The sequence below is a fragment of the Miscanthus floridulus genome, chromosome 8 (assembly GCF_019320115.1).
Source record: "Miscanthus floridulus cultivar M001 chromosome 8, ASM1932011v1, whole genome shotgun sequence".
In the NCBI taxonomy this organism is placed as follows: Eukaryota; Viridiplantae; Streptophyta; class Magnoliopsida; order Poales; family Poaceae; genus Miscanthus; species Miscanthus floridulus.
The window spans coordinates 221,462,757-221,480,589 of NC_089587.1; the positions used below are offsets into that span (position 1 = coordinate 221,462,757).

The 17,833-nt window shown below is 47.0% G+C and overlaps 2 protein-coding genes across 4 annotated transcripts; both read right to left on the reverse strand.

Annotated features, from left to right (window-relative positions):
* Positions 1 to 462: 462 nt before the first annotated feature.
* Positions 463 to 3,997, reverse strand: LOC136475061 (protein SMAX1-like). 2 transcript variants are annotated; one of them, XM_066472613.1, is made up of 3 exons: positions 2,604 to 3,997; positions 2,269 to 2,485; positions 463 to 2,144 (listed from the first exon to the last, which is right to left on the reverse strand). In XM_066472613.1, the coding sequence occupies exons 1-3, from the start codon at positions 3,788 to 3,790 to the stop codon at positions 717 to 719; spliced, it is 2,832 nt and encodes a 943-aa protein (XP_066328710.1). In that variant the 5' UTR covers positions 3,791 to 3,997; the 3' UTR covers positions 463 to 716. The 2 variants fall into 2 exon arrangements, with proteins under 2 accessions (XP_066328710.1, XP_066328709.1); XM_066472612.1 differs by having other exon boundaries at positions 2,269 to 2,500; positions 2,604 to 3,996.
* A 7,549-nt stretch (positions 3,998 to 11,546) lies between these two features.
* On the reverse strand, positions 11,547 to 17,398 carry LOC136475063 (amino acid transporter AVT1A-like). 2 transcript variants are annotated; one of them, XM_066472615.1, is made up of 13 exons: positions 15,587 to 16,652; positions 15,402 to 15,511; positions 14,860 to 15,140; positions 14,561 to 14,775; positions 14,086 to 14,109; positions 13,811 to 13,991; positions 13,490 to 13,709; positions 13,269 to 13,404; positions 13,119 to 13,138; positions 12,869 to 13,014; positions 12,564 to 12,607; positions 12,073 to 12,135; positions 11,547 to 11,907 (listed from the first exon to the last, which is right to left on the reverse strand). In XM_066472615.1, coding segments are annotated over exons 2-13 (1,425 nt in total). In that variant the 5' UTR covers positions 15,404 to 15,511; positions 15,587 to 16,652; the 3' UTR covers positions 11,547 to 11,814. The 2 variants fall into 2 exon arrangements, with proteins under 2 accessions (XP_066328712.1, XP_066328711.1); XM_066472614.1 differs by lacking the exons at positions 15,402 to 15,511; positions 15,587 to 16,652 and adding an exon at positions 16,700 to 17,398.
* Between the last annotated feature and the right edge of the window lie 435 nt (positions 17,399 to 17,833).

Sequence of the window (17,833 nt, forward strand, 5' to 3'; positions counted from 1 at the left end):
CGCACCAAACAGTTGGAGAAGGAGGAGCACATCTCCCCTCTAGAACAGGAGCCAAAGCCGTTTTCACGTACGAAGGAGCCGTGATTTCAGTGCTTCTGCTCCAACTGAGCTCGAGTGGCACCAAACGCGCCCATGAAGCCATCATACCCGAGGCGCGTTACCATTCGTGCATCATGCATGCCATGTAACGTAACAATGTCGAGGTGGTGCATTATGATGATTAAATAATGATGACCGTCAATCCTGACCATGCTGTATGCTTCATGATGAAGCTCACCTGCTTTCATTAGCTAAATAACGGTAGAAATAACCAGTACTATACTTGCAAGTGTAGTAATGTACTAGTATTACTATCCTTTGGTTGGAGCACTTAGTTTCATGTTCAACTGCGTGCAGGCAGCAGTCGTAATCCTCTATAGGTTAACACGATTGTTCAGCATGCAGGTGTGAATCATCATAGATTGTTGCCAACTGAATCCATGATCTCCGTGAAATAGTACGTAAAAGCAAAATGGGAAAAAGGAGCTACTAGCTACCTAGTCTCTTGTCACGTCCCTAGTTTATGATTGTTACTCCTCTCCAACCGAAAACAAAAAAACTGATGATTCTGAAAAATTTACATGAATGAACTAATGTACACCGTGCTTGATCATATCTTGATGACCAGCAAATAAAGATGGAAAAACGTGGAGGTCGTCGGAGTGTGCGGCGCTTCATCAGTTGCCGTCGACCGTCACCGGCATCATCGGGAACATCTCGCCGTCCTTTCTCCGTCCGCCGCCTTCCACCGTCGCTCCGTCCACGTCGTTGGTGCTCAAGCTACGTTTGAACTGCCGTAAGCTGCTAGGGCACAGCACCTCGCCGGTCCACGCCTCCATGGGCGTGGCCGCCGTCGCTCCAGCTGCCCGGGCGGCACCGGCGGCTAGCCTGCCCAGCAAGCCGTCGTCGACGTGAACGGACCACCCGCCGACCGTGATGTCCCCGAACTTCGCCGCCGGCACCACCAAGTCGGAGACGCTCCGTTTCATCAGTGGCTCCAAGTTCACCGGTGGCTTGAACACGACCACTCCGTCCACAGCTTTGATGAGCTCGGACACGGTTGGTGGCGCTGAGCATCTGGCGGATGCGGGCTGGCCGTACTCCTGCTCGTGCTCCACGGTGAGGTCACTGGACGAGTTCCGTGATCCCTCGCCGCCGCTGTCATCTACGGCATCGGTGTGGTCATCGGACATGGACAGATTCAAGTCCAGGGGAAGCGGCTCCCGTGCCGAGTGTTTACGTGCCTTTGTGCGCCGGTCTCCGTCAAGCTGCTGCTCCAGCCTGCACCTCTTCCCGCCAGTGATCATCCCGTGCTCCAGGTTCCATGGCAGGTCAGGAAGAAAGGGTTCGGCTTCCTGCGAGTTCCTCAGGTGATCCGGCAACGGCGGCGACCACTGCGACATCACGACGAAGATGTTGGTGCCGAGAGCGGCGTCGCGGCCGTGCGAGTCCGAGAGCCGGCCTGACTCGATCGCACGTAGGATGGACCCGCGCACGACGCTGTCGGCGTGGTCGACGCCATCCAGCACGACGACGCGGAACGGGTTCGCCCGTATCGCCTCCGCCATGCGGTCCAGCGCCGTCTGGCCGCGGCACGACACGACGGACTCGCCGCCGTCGTCGCCGGCTTGCGGGTAGCCGAGGCGCACGGTGACGGCCCCCGTGCCGAAGACAGACTTGGACAGCGCCTCGGCCATGCTCCTCTTCCCGGCCACGTCAGGCCCGGCAAAGAGGACCCACGCGTCGACGTCGGCCTTGCCGAGCCGCCTGGCTTCGCGGGACCTGGCCTTCGCGATCGTACTGGCCACAGCAGCAGCAGCCTCGGGTTGCCATCTCACCGCCTCCGTGAGCCGTCTCATGAGCAGCTTATCGTCCGTCTCACACGCCGGCCTCTCCGCCGCCAGGCCAAGCGCAAGATCCGTGTCCACGGCACCCCTAGGCTGCACCGGTGGCCGTACCACCGGCGGCGGCGCCCGCATGTTGGCAAGAATGGTAGCCCCGTTCCACTCGGAGCAGGTGACCAGCGGCGGGCGGGCATGCGAGTGCAGCTGCGCGCACCGGTCGCGCCACCGGCGTCGCAGCTCGTCAGCCTCCCGCGCCTTCTCCTGAAACAAGAAGCGACAGTTCCACGTGTCAGAGCGTACGTTGCCACGTACGACATACAGGAGTTGTGAGACGTGTACGACGTGTGCGCGACACGACGTGCAACAACAACAACAACTAACCGACCTGCGCGCGGTCGGTCGGGCGTCCGCTGCTCGGCGTGCCGATCTGCAGCCACAGCGACATCGGTTGCTCGGCCGGACAGGGAGCACGCTCCGATGAAGCCATCTCGGCGCGCTCGCGTTCGTAGCCCTCTATGCAGGCGCTGCAAAGGCTCGGCGCCCGTTGCATTGGGGACGTCATCGCCGTTGACAACACCTCCACCGAACTGCTCAGGATGCCCCTGTTAGCTCCAACACTGTCACATCATCAGGAAAACAAACATAGGAGGATTCAGTGAGCAACTGTTCTGTGTCAGCTGGCTCGGCGATGCGTGCAGTGATTGCGGCGGAGAAGCGAACCTCGGCGAGAGCCCAAGCGGTGGCGGCGGCGGCGGTGGAGGCCTGGGCGTGATGGGCACGGCCTGGAGGTCCCACTCGCTCTCCAGCGCCGGGTGATACACCTGGCATTTCATGTACGTGGCACACGTCGCCGTGCCGATCACCCACACGCGGTGCTCCCCTTCGCCGGACAGGTTCAGAACGCGCGCCATCTCGTCTACGGCGGCTCGCGCCGTGTCGAGCACCACGTCCCTCCTCTTCTCCTGCTGCTCGCCCTGATGAGCCGCGCATCTTTCCTCGACGAGCCACTGCAGGTTGCCGAGGTTGACCACGACGCCGGCGCTGCTCGATGCGGATCTCACCGCTTCGCCGAGCTCCTTGATCTTGGCGGTGAGCTGTGCCCTGTCCATGTCGACCGGGTCGCCGAACTCCTTGGGGAAGGAGATGACGCGCGCGTTGCCGAGCCGTTGCCTCTGTATCAGCGTGACCACCTCCTGCACCACGGCGTCCACGTCCACCGTGTCGCCGACGAGCACCGGGTTGCGCTTCTTGCCCCGCTTCAGCACTTCCACCACCTTGGCCACCTCCTCCTCCCGGCCATGGGAGGCCTGCCGGTGCATCACCCTGGCGCTGACGTACGCGCCGGCGTCGGGTGCCGCCGGGTCGGAGAGCGATCTGAGCATGGCGGCCTTGACGGCCGTGCTAGAGAAGGACGCCTCGCGCATGACGCGCGCCACGGACGGGTCGTCGAGGATGGCGAGCACGAGGTGCGGCACGCCGACGCGGTGGTCGTCGGCCTCGACGCCGCCGCTCCCGATGCGGCGGTGGTGCGCGTAGGCGCGCTTGAGCGCGGCGGCGAGCGCGTTGGAGAGCGGCGGCGCTGCCGCCGCGTGGAAGGCGCCGCCGTCGTGGTGGTGCTGGAGCTCCGTGGACGTGGGGAGGCGGTCGAGGGCGACGGAGAAGCAGAGGTCGAGCGCGCGGCAGCGGAGCGGGTGCGGGGACGCGAGCCCCGCGGCGCAGGCGTCCCGGAGCAGCGGCGCCGGGCCGGACAGCAGCGCGGCCGCCGCGTGGAGCGGCGTGGTGTGCGCGTGGCGGCGCCTGGACGCGTCGGCCGCGGCGCGGGACAGCACGGCCGCGGCGTCGGGTGTCAGCGGCGGCGCGGCCGACGGCAGCGTGGCCACGGCCGGGGTCGCCGCGTAGGCTCTCATGCCTGTGCTCTCGTCGTCCGCCGCTGAGCGCGGTTAGTTATCGACGGGCGGCTGATGCCGCGTCGCGGTAGCGGTGGTGTTATAGGTTTAGCGGCGGGCGCGCGCGGGGCGGGAGGTGTACGTGCTGGGTCAGCCGGTGTCGTGGGTTAGTTTGGTGTCTGCTTGGGATGTGATCGAGCTCCAAGTCGTGGAGTGGAGTGGTGGTGGTAACTGCAGCCTGAGCCTGCAGGTAGTAGAACACTGGGCCAGGAAGCGTGCGTGCAGCTGAAAAAGAGGCGGGGACAGGATGGAGATTTTTTAACGTGCTAGCATGTGGTATGTGCTTCTGCCAGAGTGGGGCCGGCGCGTCAAAGCGAAGCATGGGAACCATTCAGATTCGGCCCTTTTCCAAGATTGCAGATTGGAGCTTGTGCTCCGGATGTTCAGTTCCAGTCAATTATTTCACTGGCTACTAGTTAAACCATTCCGACAGATACATATCTGCTTTATATTTTTTTTAAAACAAATTCGTTAGTCGTCATTTTTAGTGAAAGACGTTACAATGCTCAGTGCGCTCTCGGATAGATTTTATTAGCTATTCATATATTGCCTCCCATGTAGGGATGACAATAAAGAAATTTTCCGCAGTGGAACGGTTCCCCATCCCGATCCCTTCTCTCTATCCCGTCCAGTCGTCATTTTTAGTGAAAGACGTTACAGTGCTCAGTGCGCTCTTGGATAGATTTTATTAGCTATTCATATATTACCTCCCATGTAGGGATGACAATAAAGAAATTTTCCACGGTGGAACGGTTCCCCATCCCGATCTCTTCTCTCTATCCCGTCCAGAATAAATCCGACGGGGATCCATGTCTCTACTTTAGATGGTAATAATCTGACCAAAAGATACTTAGATGCGAGCAGACTAATGGGTCAACGATCACAGGGTTCAAAATGGGCGATCAATTTTTAGACATCCTAAAATTTCTTTTTTTGGAAAAAAAAATAATTACCACCGTTTTTGTTTTTGCACCCTCCGCCGAGAAACATCTGCAGCGTCCATGCGCCCACTGCACTTCCCTCCCCGCTCTTTTTCCTGGGTGTGATATCAGGAGTTCAGGACTGACGTCATCTTAAAAAAACAAAATATTTATTTCAAAATGCTATAACTTCTAAATGATGTATCCATTTTCAATTCCATTTGCACCGGTGTGTTCTGCGTGACGAGACGAACAAAACTAGATTCCACTTGCATATGTTTCAAAAAAAAATATTTTTAGCAACAATTTATGTGTACCAACTTATGAAACACAACTTATATACAAAAGTTATGAAACATAACTTATGTATAAAAGTTATAAAACACAACTTATATATAAAAGTTATTAAACACAGAGGAACAAATTAACTTATAACTTATGCAAAAACTTGAAACATAAAAGTTATGAAACACGATTTATGTATAAAAGTTATCAAACACAACTTGTGTATATAAGTTATTCTATAAAACTTGTGTACATATGTTATTCTATACAACTTATGTACATAAGTTATTCTATATAACTTGCCAACATCATCAAAAAGAAATTAAACAGAAAGAAAAATGAAACGAATACTAAAAAACACATATAAGTTATATTCAAGAACTTAGATGTATAAGTTAATATCATAACATATTAGAAAAAAATATGAAACTAGGTAAGAAATAACTTATAAATACGTAGATCAAGATTATCACCACAACTTCTCATCATAGCTTTTACGGATTTGTGGTCATAAGATTTAATTAGATCAGAAGAAGGGAAAAAGTGAAAAAAGAGAGAAAATAGTGAAAAATAAATAAATAAACATGGTGCACAACATCATATTATACGTGTACAACTAGTACATAAATCATATACGATCATGTAAAATAGATGAGTTAATGTGTTAAAAATAAAAAGACAAATGAAAAAAGTAGAAATAAAAAACAATAAAAGAAAAAAAATAACGGAAATGCTATACAACACACATGTATTTTAGCACAAAAAAACACATGGATTTTTTTGTTTCTCTCTCCCTCTCTCTTTTCAACCGTCTTCTCTTTCCATTTTGTTTTAATTGTTGGAACAAGAGACTTTCTTGTTGCTCGTCACGGCTGGCTCCTTGCGATCGGCCGGCTTCTCTCCCAAGAGACCGTCGACGACACTGTTGGCAACGGCAACCACATCGACTCGACGCTGACCAGCGAAGCTTACGACCTGCGCAGCAATAGAGACGAAAACACATGGAACCTTTTTTTTTGTGATCTGTGATCTTGTGATTGTCTGGAGGTAGAAGAAGGCTGGAGATAGAAGAAGGATGAAGGCTGTTGGATCTTAATTCTATGGTGCAAAAAAATCATGTGTTAAAACTATATAAAACAGATGGTTGTTGGATAGACAGACTCAAAAATAAATAAAAAAAGATAGAGGTACCTGCTTGTCCATAGCTAGAACGGCTCTAGTACTGTGCAATACGCCGCGGGAACGCTGATGGAGTCCCCGTTTGGGTTCCTTGCACCAGCTAGGATCCAATCGCACGGAAAAAGAAAGAAATAACGGACGGGAAAGGAAAGTAACCGGTGCACCTGGGTCTATCGTTCACGTCATTCGAATTGGGCGAACGTACGTAAAAGTGGAATTGGGTACTTAGATGTCCAAAGTTTTTTTGTTGAGATTGTGCAACTGAAGAAGATACAACTTATCATGTAGTATTCATGCTTTAACTTTGTGCACTTTACCTTGTGTTTCCTATAATTCCATCAAATGTTATATATGGCATTAAATTGCCACTGTTTCCATTGGCTACATGGAGCCAAGACCTTCTTGATAGTGCTTTTTGTTCGCAGAATAACCCGTTTACTTCGTTAATAAATAAACAGTAGGTCTTGCCTGTTTACTTCGTTCATAATAAAGAGTGTGTCTATAGAGACTCGAGTGGTTTGAGCAGTTTTAACCACTCACGTGTTGAATTAAAAGTAGACGTCACTCTATATGTTGTAGGAACAAATCATAAAAACTGGTAGATTTCAAAATTGATGTGATTTGCAGCATCTGAACACTCAAATATTCAGTGGTGGATGCACGATGCGGGATAAGGAGGGGCTAAAACAATGAAGATGTTGATTTGCATGAAGATTTAATGGTAAAATCAAGCTTTTGCTACAGTGATTAAGCTTAAAATCAAGCCATTAGGGGGGGCTGGAGCCCCCCCAGCCCCCCCTTTGGATCCGCCGCTGCAAATATTCATATACGATCTTACATGCACGCTTGTCAGGTTTCTTCCTCGAGCATATACAAAGGTGAATAGGATAAACTTTTTGGCACACTTGAGCATACTGCACTTTAACTTGTTCAACTTTATATATTACAAAATAACTCAAAAACTGAAGTATGTTTTAAACAAAAAATTAAGAGAAAAAATAGATAAGCTAAACAATGGAAAAATATAAAAATATTCACATGATTTAGGTGATGACTGTAAATCTTGTGGACTTGAAGAGCCAGGATAGGCATAGGAGACAAAGATTTTTCACATGAATCTTTAGTTACATCAATTCTACTTAGAAGTTACACCAAAATAATCATTGTAGCTTTAGTACAAGTGCAGTGTAAATTTAGTTTTAATTGATAGTAACTAAAATTGGAGAGAGAAGAATTTGACCCGAATCTTAGTTCCTTTCGCACATGCTATTTAGGAAGAAGAAAGGGAAAGGAAATAAAAAAAAAACAGGTGTGAGAAAGAAGATTTTACCTGAGCATGATATACATAGCGAACCGAATACATTGTATGGATTTGAACAAAGCATATGCAGAAGAAAAATAATCAAAGTAACACAATTTGAGATTATTTTATGGATTGCAAAATAACATAATTACTTGGGCCTTCAATTAACCAAACATATCAAAATAGGAAAATAACAAAAACACAGAAAAAGAAAATTGACAAGTAACAAAAGTACAAAAAAAAAGTGTTGTTCAGAGCATAGGGGATTTCAAAATGGAACATGAAGCTTCAATTTGTGCTCTGTTCGTTTGAACTGCTTATCAGTCATGGTACAATATTTTTCTCTCACAACAAAATAGCATCAACCAGCTTATCAGTAATAGAAACTATCAACCGAACAAGGCCTTGTTTCCTTTAAGGTAGTTTCGCCAACACTCTCCATATCGCTTTCAACTCACGTACCTGTCTCTCGGCGTGTACGATGGCAGTTCCTACATCCTCGACACCACCTCCATGATTTGTAGAGGCTGTTGTGTCATGTGGTACGGTTGGTGGTGAAGATAATTAGCTCCACAGTGCTTAGAAGGGCTGCGTGGTGGAGTAGGAAGAAGTTAGCTAGGGGAGTGTGCGTGGCCAGCCAGAGCCCCGGCCGGATCGGAACGTCGATATGACGATGCAGAGGCGCCGCCGATTGATATATAAGGGAAGATTGATCGACGAGTCGACGACGGGGAGTTCACTGCTGTCCAATGTAATTCAAACTCACGGACGTGGATCGGTAGATCCTGATCGACGACGGAGATCGATGAGGACGACGTACGTACGGTCAGCAACAAACATGCACGCCATGCATGCATGGGTGCATGCACAAGCACGACACCTGCAGGGTTTGTACAGCAGTTAGTACGTTTCGCTGTCATGCATCCATGCACGCACACGCACGTCGCACGGAGGCACCGATCGTCACCAGCCAACCAAGAGGACGCCGCCACGCACGCGCGACGCGTTCGAGCTCGCTCGCTCGTTCGCCGCATGGAGGCACGCAGCATAAGGGCGGGCGCAACCGGGCCAAGGCGCAGCGCAACAAGCCGCAAAAGGGGGCGCCCATCGTGGAAAAAGGGGCCGGGAGCGTCCGCCGTCCGGGCGCGGCTGCCGCGTGCATGCATACGCGCTTGCGCGCACGGAGCAGGTGAACGCGCGCGGTCGCCCGGCCGGGCTACCCTGTTGCTCACAGCGCCGTACTGTACAATCGATCCCTCCGGAGGCCACCACGACGACGTACGATCCCGATCTGGCGATCCCCGGCCCACTGCCGCCCGGCCCGGTCGGCCGCCTGAGGCGAGATCCAGCCGCTATCTGCTTGTCCGCCTTCTCGGCGCCGAATCATACGCATATGCAATGCAATGGTCGACACACTCGCAGCCGGCAGGGGCTGGCCGGCGGCATCATGATGGAATGAGTCCGATGGCATGGCCCGGCGCGCGCGCGCGGTCATCTTCGTTCTTCTCCCACGTACAACTGATACACATAGCTGAACTGAAAATTAAAGGCACGCGTGTGTTGATATCGATCTGCAGCAGTGAAAAACTGCTGATGAGCTAGGTTGCCCATGACACTTGGCTTTTCTCATTTATCGCGGTCTCCTTTTCGCCAAAGGATGACGACTCATCTTTGTGCGTGGGTCTTCAGGCTCCTCAAAAGAATGGTCTGGGCTGGGCTGGGCTGGGCTTGGCATGGATCTGGGCTCATAAGGTTCAGGCTAACGTCATCAGCCTCGGCCCAAGTATGCTGCTACCTAGTGAGTTGAGTACTCGACAATATCACGCCTTTCAGGTAGGAATGATGCGAGCTATCTTGTCACATAATTCAAATTTTCCCCTTGCCTTTTTCCATCCCACTCCCTTTTTTCTTTCTCTTTTGACGAAACTAAACTACAGTGGCCTCTGTGCGTGCGTAATTATTGAGGAAAGGTGAAAAAAGTGAATCACAATCGAGCGTGCATGATTCCTGTAAGCGCCAATAATTTAAAGCGGCCTAGTAGCGTGGTTTATGCACGCATAATTTCACTACCTAGGCAGGCCTCTTTTTATTCTTTCTGGCGGTTCATGCATGTGTCTTTTTAAGAAGTGTAGTCGTAGTAACCTTTTTCCCTATCCCTCAGTAGTAGTCTTTCAGTGGACGGCACTTTGGTGGTGAAATCATGCCCATTCATTTCATGCCATTGCCATGCCATGGGATGCAAGCAAAGCTATGTGTGTGTGTGTGAGAGAGAGAGAGAGAGAGAAAGAGAGAGGGCACCGAGAGAAAAAGATGGCCGTGTTGCGTTGCGTTGCATTGTGCTGCTGCTGCTGCCCCCCTTTTGGGTTGCTTAAGTTACCGTGCATCTGTCTGCGCAACTCAAAGTAGAGCATGATGAGGAATAATGACCTGCCTGCCGCCTGCCCGTGCGTCAATCCTTAGCTTCAAGAAACAAAGTTGGTGCAAAGTAAAAGCGCGCGCAAATCGCATCGGGCCATCATAGTCCACGCACCCACCCACAAAACACACCTAAATAAAGTTTCCGCCTTTTAACCACCATGATTAGCTCTATCAAGCCTTTAACCAGGCAGTAAGTGCTAGCTTTTTTTATGTATATAAAAATCATTAAATTATAGTATATAGAGTAGAGATGCAGGCAGGCAGGCAGGCAGGAGTACGTTTTAACCATTGGAGGAGATGGAGAGATGGGGAATGGAGGAATGAAGGGAAACACTCCAGCTCAGGCAGATGGATTGAAAATTGCATGCATGGCTACCAGTAAAGCTGGCAAGCTTTATAATTGATTGCCCATTGAGGGCCTCATCTCTCTGTCTCTCTACCTTTCGCTGCGCTGCGCTGGAATAAAATGTGAAGGAAGGAGCCGCGTGTGTGTGTGTGAAGGCAGGCACCTGGGGAGGGAGGGAAGGTATAGGTATTTGAGTCTTGACAAACGACCAAAGAGGATGGATGATGCTCCCCTGGTCCCACAACATGGATGGTGAGGGGTGTAGCAAAAAAGATGGCATGGCCATGCCCTTTTTGGGCGAGAAAGGAGAAAAGGCCAGGGAGTTTGAGACACCAATGAAAGGAAGAGAAAGGATTAGCCACTTTTGAGGGCAGAAAGATTGCACTACTAAAAGTCATGAGCAAAAGAGCTCTTGTCTTTTAAGATGGAAATGCGAAGTGGGATGCACTCTGCAAAGATGCCCGTCTTTGCATAAAGGCAACACACACGAACTCCTCTTTAATCTTTCCCCCCTCTCTCTCTTTCTTGCTACAGGGATCAGACTATCAAAGGAGAGAGAGAGAGAGAGAGAGAGAGAGAGAGAGAGAGAGCAATTCGGATTCCTTAAGAACAAAAACAAATGTGAGGTGCCAATGGAAAGTTGGAGCCCCATAAAGGGGCAAACTCCGGTTGTGTGAAAAGTTCCGCAAAGCAACCCCTCCACTCCACTCCGTTCTCTTTTGCGAGTGTGGGAATCGTCAAGCTTAACAATCCCCTGCTTTCTTTATTTTTTGAAACATCAATCCACTGCTTTCCACTGCCAACACGTTCGCTCATTCTTGCTGCAGTGCGAACGAATATTGGCAGTGTTTCAAGTTTGTGCTACAGCTCTCTTTAAGACTTTAGGAGCAGCACTGCTTTCCTATATCCACTTAATAAAAGCACGAGGCGCCTTTTTAATCATTTGAGTGCTTGCATGCAACGAATCATCACAAAAAAAAGATTCTCCAACACCATATAAAGGGGCTGCAAAGTAGACGTATGCAAAAGGAAATGTGCTATCCTCTTAATCTCAAAAAAAAAGTGCTATCCTCTTAGGCCATAGAACAGAAGGGCCCAGTATGCTAGCAATCAATCCTAATCCAGCAAATAACAAAACAGGCCTTCCCTTCCAGGCTAGAAGAGGCATATAACCATAATAAGGCCCAACCCAGCCCACCTACGAGGGAACACCGGAGGAATGGTATCTTCAAACTTTCAAAGCTGATTCATCGACTCCAAAAGCCCAGATAAAGTTTATGTGTAGATACCTCAATTGTAAAAAGCAGAATCTTACAGGCACAATCGGCAGCACAGGAACTTGCTACGGTACAACGAAATGATAGAGACGCAGCTAAAAGGGGGGCAATGATTACATTATTGCAAGTGATATTCAGTTTTTTTACTGTAGTAGACTATTAATAATAATCTGCAGGAAACTCGGTAGTTCTAGCAAAACTTTTATCGTACATAAAACTTGACCATTAGATTCTGCAGACAGCAATTGTCGAAGAGCTTAGTAGTTTTCTGCAATCCTTTTCACGGATGAGTACGTCCCCAGGGCAGCACTGATGACCCCCAATATAATGATACCGATGCTTGCGATTACCTGAAATTGGAGATTGCGAAGCAACCATATCAGCGACCAAGTTTGCAACATTACCACCGTAAGAATACTTCCACCAGGCAGTATCATCAGAGATCTCCAGTTGAGAGCCCGATATGCGGAGACGGAAATTCATTTTGTGACAACTGCAATTTGACGGTCATTTACCTGTGAACAAGTTGCTTTATTCTGTGCGATCTTCAGGAAGCACAAGGCTGGCATTATGACTGCCTGTAATTATGGAAAATATACACCCAATCACATTGTATAATAAAATACGATTAATCTATCATCCATGCCAATTTCTTTGGCGACAAATGAAATAACAATGCATGGTATATCAGAGAGTTCTGTCTGACAGCTTTGTACGAGGCTGTTAACTGTAATAATCAAACGATGCATGATACATCAGGAAAAGAAACCAAACAATGCTATTATTTCTCTTGCATTAAAAATGCCATCAAACGGTTCATATATTCACAAGTACTAAGTATATGCAAGTTAGGAAATTTACATATGAAGAAAAGTGCCAATACTGTTCTTATAATTCCAGCATAGCAACCTTTATCTCGACAAGTTTGCCACTTCGTACGTAGTCTCACAACACAGCTCAGTACAGTGATAACAAGTTAAATTAAATGAAAAAAGAGATGACTTACCACAAGTATACTAAGAAGAGATCCAATGAGAGCCATCACAAGACCTGAAACAGGAAGCAGATAGTTCAGAAATGCAGGGGTTCAGTCAAGACAGTAAACTGAGATGCCACTTGAAGTATATAGAGTTTAAAGTTGCTTAAGTTGAATTTATATTATGTAGAAGAAAGCAAAATCTGGTTTAGTTTGTACTGTACTTGTAAAAAGTTTGTATACATTAATGCGATACAATATACTGAAATTTTCAGGATAAACACAAGTAAAGAGTGATGTGGGATGCACAACTCAGTAAATGGGTGCATGCTTACCAAAGAACGGCAGAAGAAACGCAATGCATACAGTTGATGCAACAAGGGCAGTCCTCAGTATAATAGAGCATGATGTTTCGTTCAAAAAACCTTCAGGACGCAACTCTTCTAAACTTCGAGCTAATGGGTTTAACAACAAGGCATATCTGGTTGTAATTAAGGATAAAGTAATTCCACAAAGATTTAGAACAATTAAACTCAAAATGTTATCCTAGAAAACTGAAATTTTGAGGTTTGATGATAAGGATACTTGGTGAAAGGGTTGATCACCTGAAAACATACAAAAACATTACTGAGTAATATAAAGGAAAGAGTTAAGAAAATTCTTTTAAAAAGTTAATATAAAGAAAAGATTTCTGGAATTTGAGAAAGTAAACTTAGGTCTGGATGCAGTTGTTACCGTGGTCCATAGTGCAACTTTTGAGGCTACCAAATGCTTTGGAAGGTTTAAAGTGATTTGTGATAAAGTGTTCTCTCCAAACATGAGAAAGCCAAGGACAGCAAAAGAGCCATATATTGCTGTGCAAATTGCAAAACTGCAAAATACCATCACACCTTGAGAAAAAAATCATTATTATTCAGTAACAAGGTAAACTGAAACAGGAATCAGGCCAAACATACCATATGAACAGTGCTTTAGAGAACTTAGAGCGATCGGACATTGACTGATAGATATTTGGAAATACTGAATGCCCAGAGTAGCAAAATCCATAAATACCAATGGCAAAGGGCATGCCACTCCAGTTTACAGCCTTCCCAGTTGAATGGAAGCCTATACCATCAGTAGCACCGACTAAACCAACAGACAGGAATACGAGAAGAGTTGCAATCACACCACCCGCTGCATGCATAATTAGTTAAAACCATGCGAAGTCATTTGATCCTTATTTTAATATTACTAATAATACTGTGCAAAAATAAACAAACTATCAACAGTCAGACCTGAAAGGTATGAGAGCACTCGAAGATCTCGCAGCCATACTGTTGGCAAGACTAAAATAGCAGTTAACACTCCGAAAAAATGCTTCCCATCAACATGAATCCCAAGCCAATCAAAACCAGCTTTAGGAAAAATTGATGTGAGGTTATCACCCTCCAAGATAATGAATTCCACACAATATGTCTGCACCCAATAAATAACATGATAAAAGGAAAACTTAGTCCTGTGTTAGGTCTCTAAAAAACACTAAACGACAAACTAAATGGAAGGTACTTACATATAGCTCAGTATACAAAATAATCTGCACGAAAAATAATCATCAGTTAGTTTTTCTTTCCTACAAATAAAAAAGTTTAGAAAAAAATCTCATGCATGAAACAAAAACAAAGAGGGATGCGAATTTTTCTAGCCTTGAGGTGCGAATGGTTGAGTGTAAAATCTTAGATTCATTCATGTGATATGCACTATGAACAGGTGTCATCATTTCAAAAAAGGAAAAAAAAAAGAGTAAATAGTTTGAGTAGGTGTCTATTTTTGCCAAACTGCAAACATTCAGATACGGAAGTGATCAAGGTTAGGTGCTGATCGTTGACAATCAATACAACAGTAGACAGTAGCCCATGCAATGAAAGCGTGTATGGGGAACAAAGATCAATAGTTGCTTGTACTACGCATTGTGACATGTAACTTTGGTAGGTGCACAGGCATCTCTACATACTATTCCAAATGCTTCTAAAGATACCAAAACTTACAGATATCAACAGACGGCCAATTCTTCCAAATGCAGCCTCCCCAATGTCTGGATAACTTGAGATACCATCTTTGCTCTCAAAACAATGTTTCAGAAGAATTCCAGTATAACAGCAAACAATCGCAAAACATACTAGAACTGCAAGGCCAGTCCATCCAGCTTCATGAATTGTAAATGGGGTGGAAAGAAGGCCAACACCAGCAAGTACATTAATCCCTGCCAATTAACGAAAAGAAATATGTATCAAACATGTTCAATATAGCAAGTAAGTTGAACACTTTTGTATTCAAATGATGGTACCATTGAAGACTGTTTGTGTCACACTGCACCCTTGACTAATGTAGATTTCTCCCGTGTGTTGCGACTGAAATGAGACTCTCTCATCTCTTATTGAACTATGGGTTTTCGGCAAGTTTTTAACAGAATCTTGCTTTCCATCAGCCTTGTCCGATACTAGAGGCAACTTCAGGTCAGAGCCCAGACCACTACGACCAAGATCGAGGAGTGAGTATTTGCTTGTAGAAGGGCCCAAGTAACCGAAGCTCGGTGATGCGGCGATTGTGTAGGTGTCAGTTGTTTCCCTGAAAAACAAAGAATATCATGATCACATTATCTGTACTGTACATATTGATCCACGAATAATCTTGTAGCATAACGGCTGGAGTTCATTCATTAAGTATGATCACCACTAGATGCCAACAGATACAGAAATCGTGCAATGTCTCAAGTTCTTGGTGCATCAACTAGCATGAACACAACCTCGACCAATAAATCTAAAACGATTGATTTGGTAATAGCAGGATCAGTTCTTCATTTAAAAAATATAAGTTACAGGACGATACATGCATCATCTGTTTTCAGATGCCAAGAGAAGCCAAATATGTCTTTTACATCCCCTCTGGGCCATGTCACGTGTCCTCTTTTAGAATAACAGGGACTAAACTCCAGTCCACTGCATAAAAGATAAAACTCATGACAAAATACATGTGTAATATGTCAACAATGGTAGCACAAACAATGCATGAACCTGTGGTCATCATGCTTATCGGCGCGACGCCTCAATTTTCAGAACTTGCAGCGTTCAGAGCACCTCCCGCTCCCAAGTGTGCATTCTAGTGCATTCCGATTAGACGTGAAAAGGAACCTCAGGAAAAATACCAACAAGACACGTGTGAGTGTTCAATCTACGGCCGAACCAGCCGTCCATTCCACATCCCGTCCCAATCACGAAATTGACGATTCAACCAGGCCCACTAATCAACATACTCTCCTGCGTGCAAAGACGCTGGTCCAGTTGCTTCAATAAGTTTTCTTCTTCGTGTGGAGGGTGTTTTTTCTTACTTTTAGGGCATTTGTGTCTCTAGAAAACTAACCTAGATACGGAATCTGTATTTTCCAGTGACCGTTTTTCTACCTGTTAATACAATGAAATGTACTCTCCTGTGTGTTCGAGAAAAAAATATAAAAAAATATAATTCTCACTTTTTTGACGAGTTAAATAATTTTAAATTTGACTAAATAAATATATAAAAATACTAATATATAGGATACTATCTTCGCTTTAGAAAGCATAAAGTTCTAGTTTCAGGCGTTGAATTAAATGAAAATTATTCCATAACGAGTCGTATAATATTTATTTCGTATGACATGTATTGATATTTTTTACATAAATTTAGTTAAAATCCAAGATAGTTTGACTGAATACTGATCTAGAATTATATTCTTTGTAGGACGGGAGGAATTACCAAATAAGTATGATTGGCTAATTATGGTATATATTTTTTGTAAAAAAATATTTAAAGATACAATGCTGATGTAATTTTTAATTAATTTATTTAAATCTTAATTTTTTAAGTTGTTTAAATTTTGGAATTGTATTTTTTTAGATAAAGGGAGTACTAAAAACAGGGGAATCAACGAAGCGACCCCGCCGCCGCCATCAGTCCATCTCCATCACCGGAGCCGCTCGCTACGCAGAGGACTACTACAGTAGTTTACCGGTAATAAATACTAATAAAAAATAGTAAACAGAACAGATTGCTGATAATAATTGATTACTCTGTTAATCAACAGAATAGTAATAAAAAAAAGCCGCGTACGTAAGCGGCGTTCGAGCAAGGAATGGCAACAGCGCACGCACCTGTAGCTCTGCGGCCACTTTTGGGACTGGAAGGAGCGCGGCGAACCGACGGCGTCGCCGTCCCGGTCCCGCTCCTCGTCATCGTCGTCATCGTCCTCCCCGCGGTCCTCCTCGGAGTCGCCGCAGTCCTCGAAGCTGCGGCGCTGGCTCTCCTCGATGCCTCCATCCTCCAGCATCAACTCCTCCTCCTTCTCCTCCTTCCGGGGCTTCTCCTGAGCCATCTCCGATCGCCGCCCGCCTCCCCGCCTCTCTCTCACACGAGTTTCGGCGGTCGTCACAACTAGCCCGCGCCCCGCAGCGTGGATCGGAATTGCGTAGCGGAGGCGAAGAGATGACGAGCGAGGGACGGTTCCGGAAGAGACGAGCGGAGCAGGGGGAAGGCTTTTAATGGCCACGCGACAGGATTGGAGCCGCGCGCCCGCGACGGATGGGAAGGGATTAGGGATGGGATCGCGCGTCGCGACAAGGCGGCCAGAGGCGCGGCCTGCTCACTGCTCGCTGCTCGGACCTCGGAAGGAGGCGGGGTGGGCCCGTGGGGACACGAGGGACGCAGTACGCCACCCGGCCTCCTGTGTCACCGGCTTGTGGGCCACGGGAGAACGTGGCGCCGCCAAACGTAACGTCCGGAGATGGGGAGAGAGAAGTGGTGTGGGGGACGCGGCGGTTCCGGCCATTTTGCTCTGCCTGATTGGCTCGGCGGCTCTGCGCGGCTGTGCTGTATGGCGGTAAAACTTCAGCAGGTTCGGGAGGAGATGTGTGCTGGCTTGGCTGGCCCGTGGGCGTGGCGGGCACCAGATACAGATGGCCTGAGTGAATTATGGTACTGGGCCACAAATTCTTCAGTCTGACTGCTGTTTCGGCCCGTCTTCGACATGTGAAAAATTTCTGATTTACTGGATAAATGCCCGTATAAAATATAGTCAAAGGATGTTTTGTTTTTTACCAGTATTGGTGGTGTTAGTCTTTTCTCTCACTGATGCGTGAGAATTATTATTTTTCATTCGACTAACCCGTAATAGTGTGGAGACCATCATATTGAAAAAGAATCATTATCAAAGATAAACATATTTAGCAAAATATTAAAATTAGCAAATTCGAGTTAACAGATAGACATGCGGGATGAAACGGTGTAGT

Coding starts and splice junctions, on each gene's coding strand:
- LOC136475063 (XM_066472614.1), bottom strand. CDS start 16,920: ATGGCTCAGGAGAAGCCCCGGAAGGAGGAGAAGGAGGAGGAGTTGATG. Junction 15,141..16,699: donor AAGTGGCCGCAGAGCTACAG/GTGCGTGCGCTG, acceptor TTTGTTTTTCAG/GGAAACAACTGACACCTACA. Junction 14,110..14,560: donor TTGGCCGTCTGTTGATATCT/GTAAGTTTTGGT, acceptor TTTTTCGTGCAG/ATTATTTTGTATACTGAGCT.
- LOC136475061 (XM_066472612.1), bottom strand. CDS start 3,790: ATGAGAGCCTACGCGGCGACCCCGGCCGTGGCCACGCTGCCGTCGGCC. Junction 2,501..2,603: donor CCGCTTGGGCTCTCGCCGAG/GTTCGCTTCTCC, acceptor ATGATGTGACAG/TGTTGGAGCTAACAGGGGCA. Junction 2,145..2,268: donor GCCCGACCGACCGCGCGCAG/GTCGGTTAGTTG, acceptor TTCTTGTTTCAG/GAGAAGGCGCGGGAGGCTGA.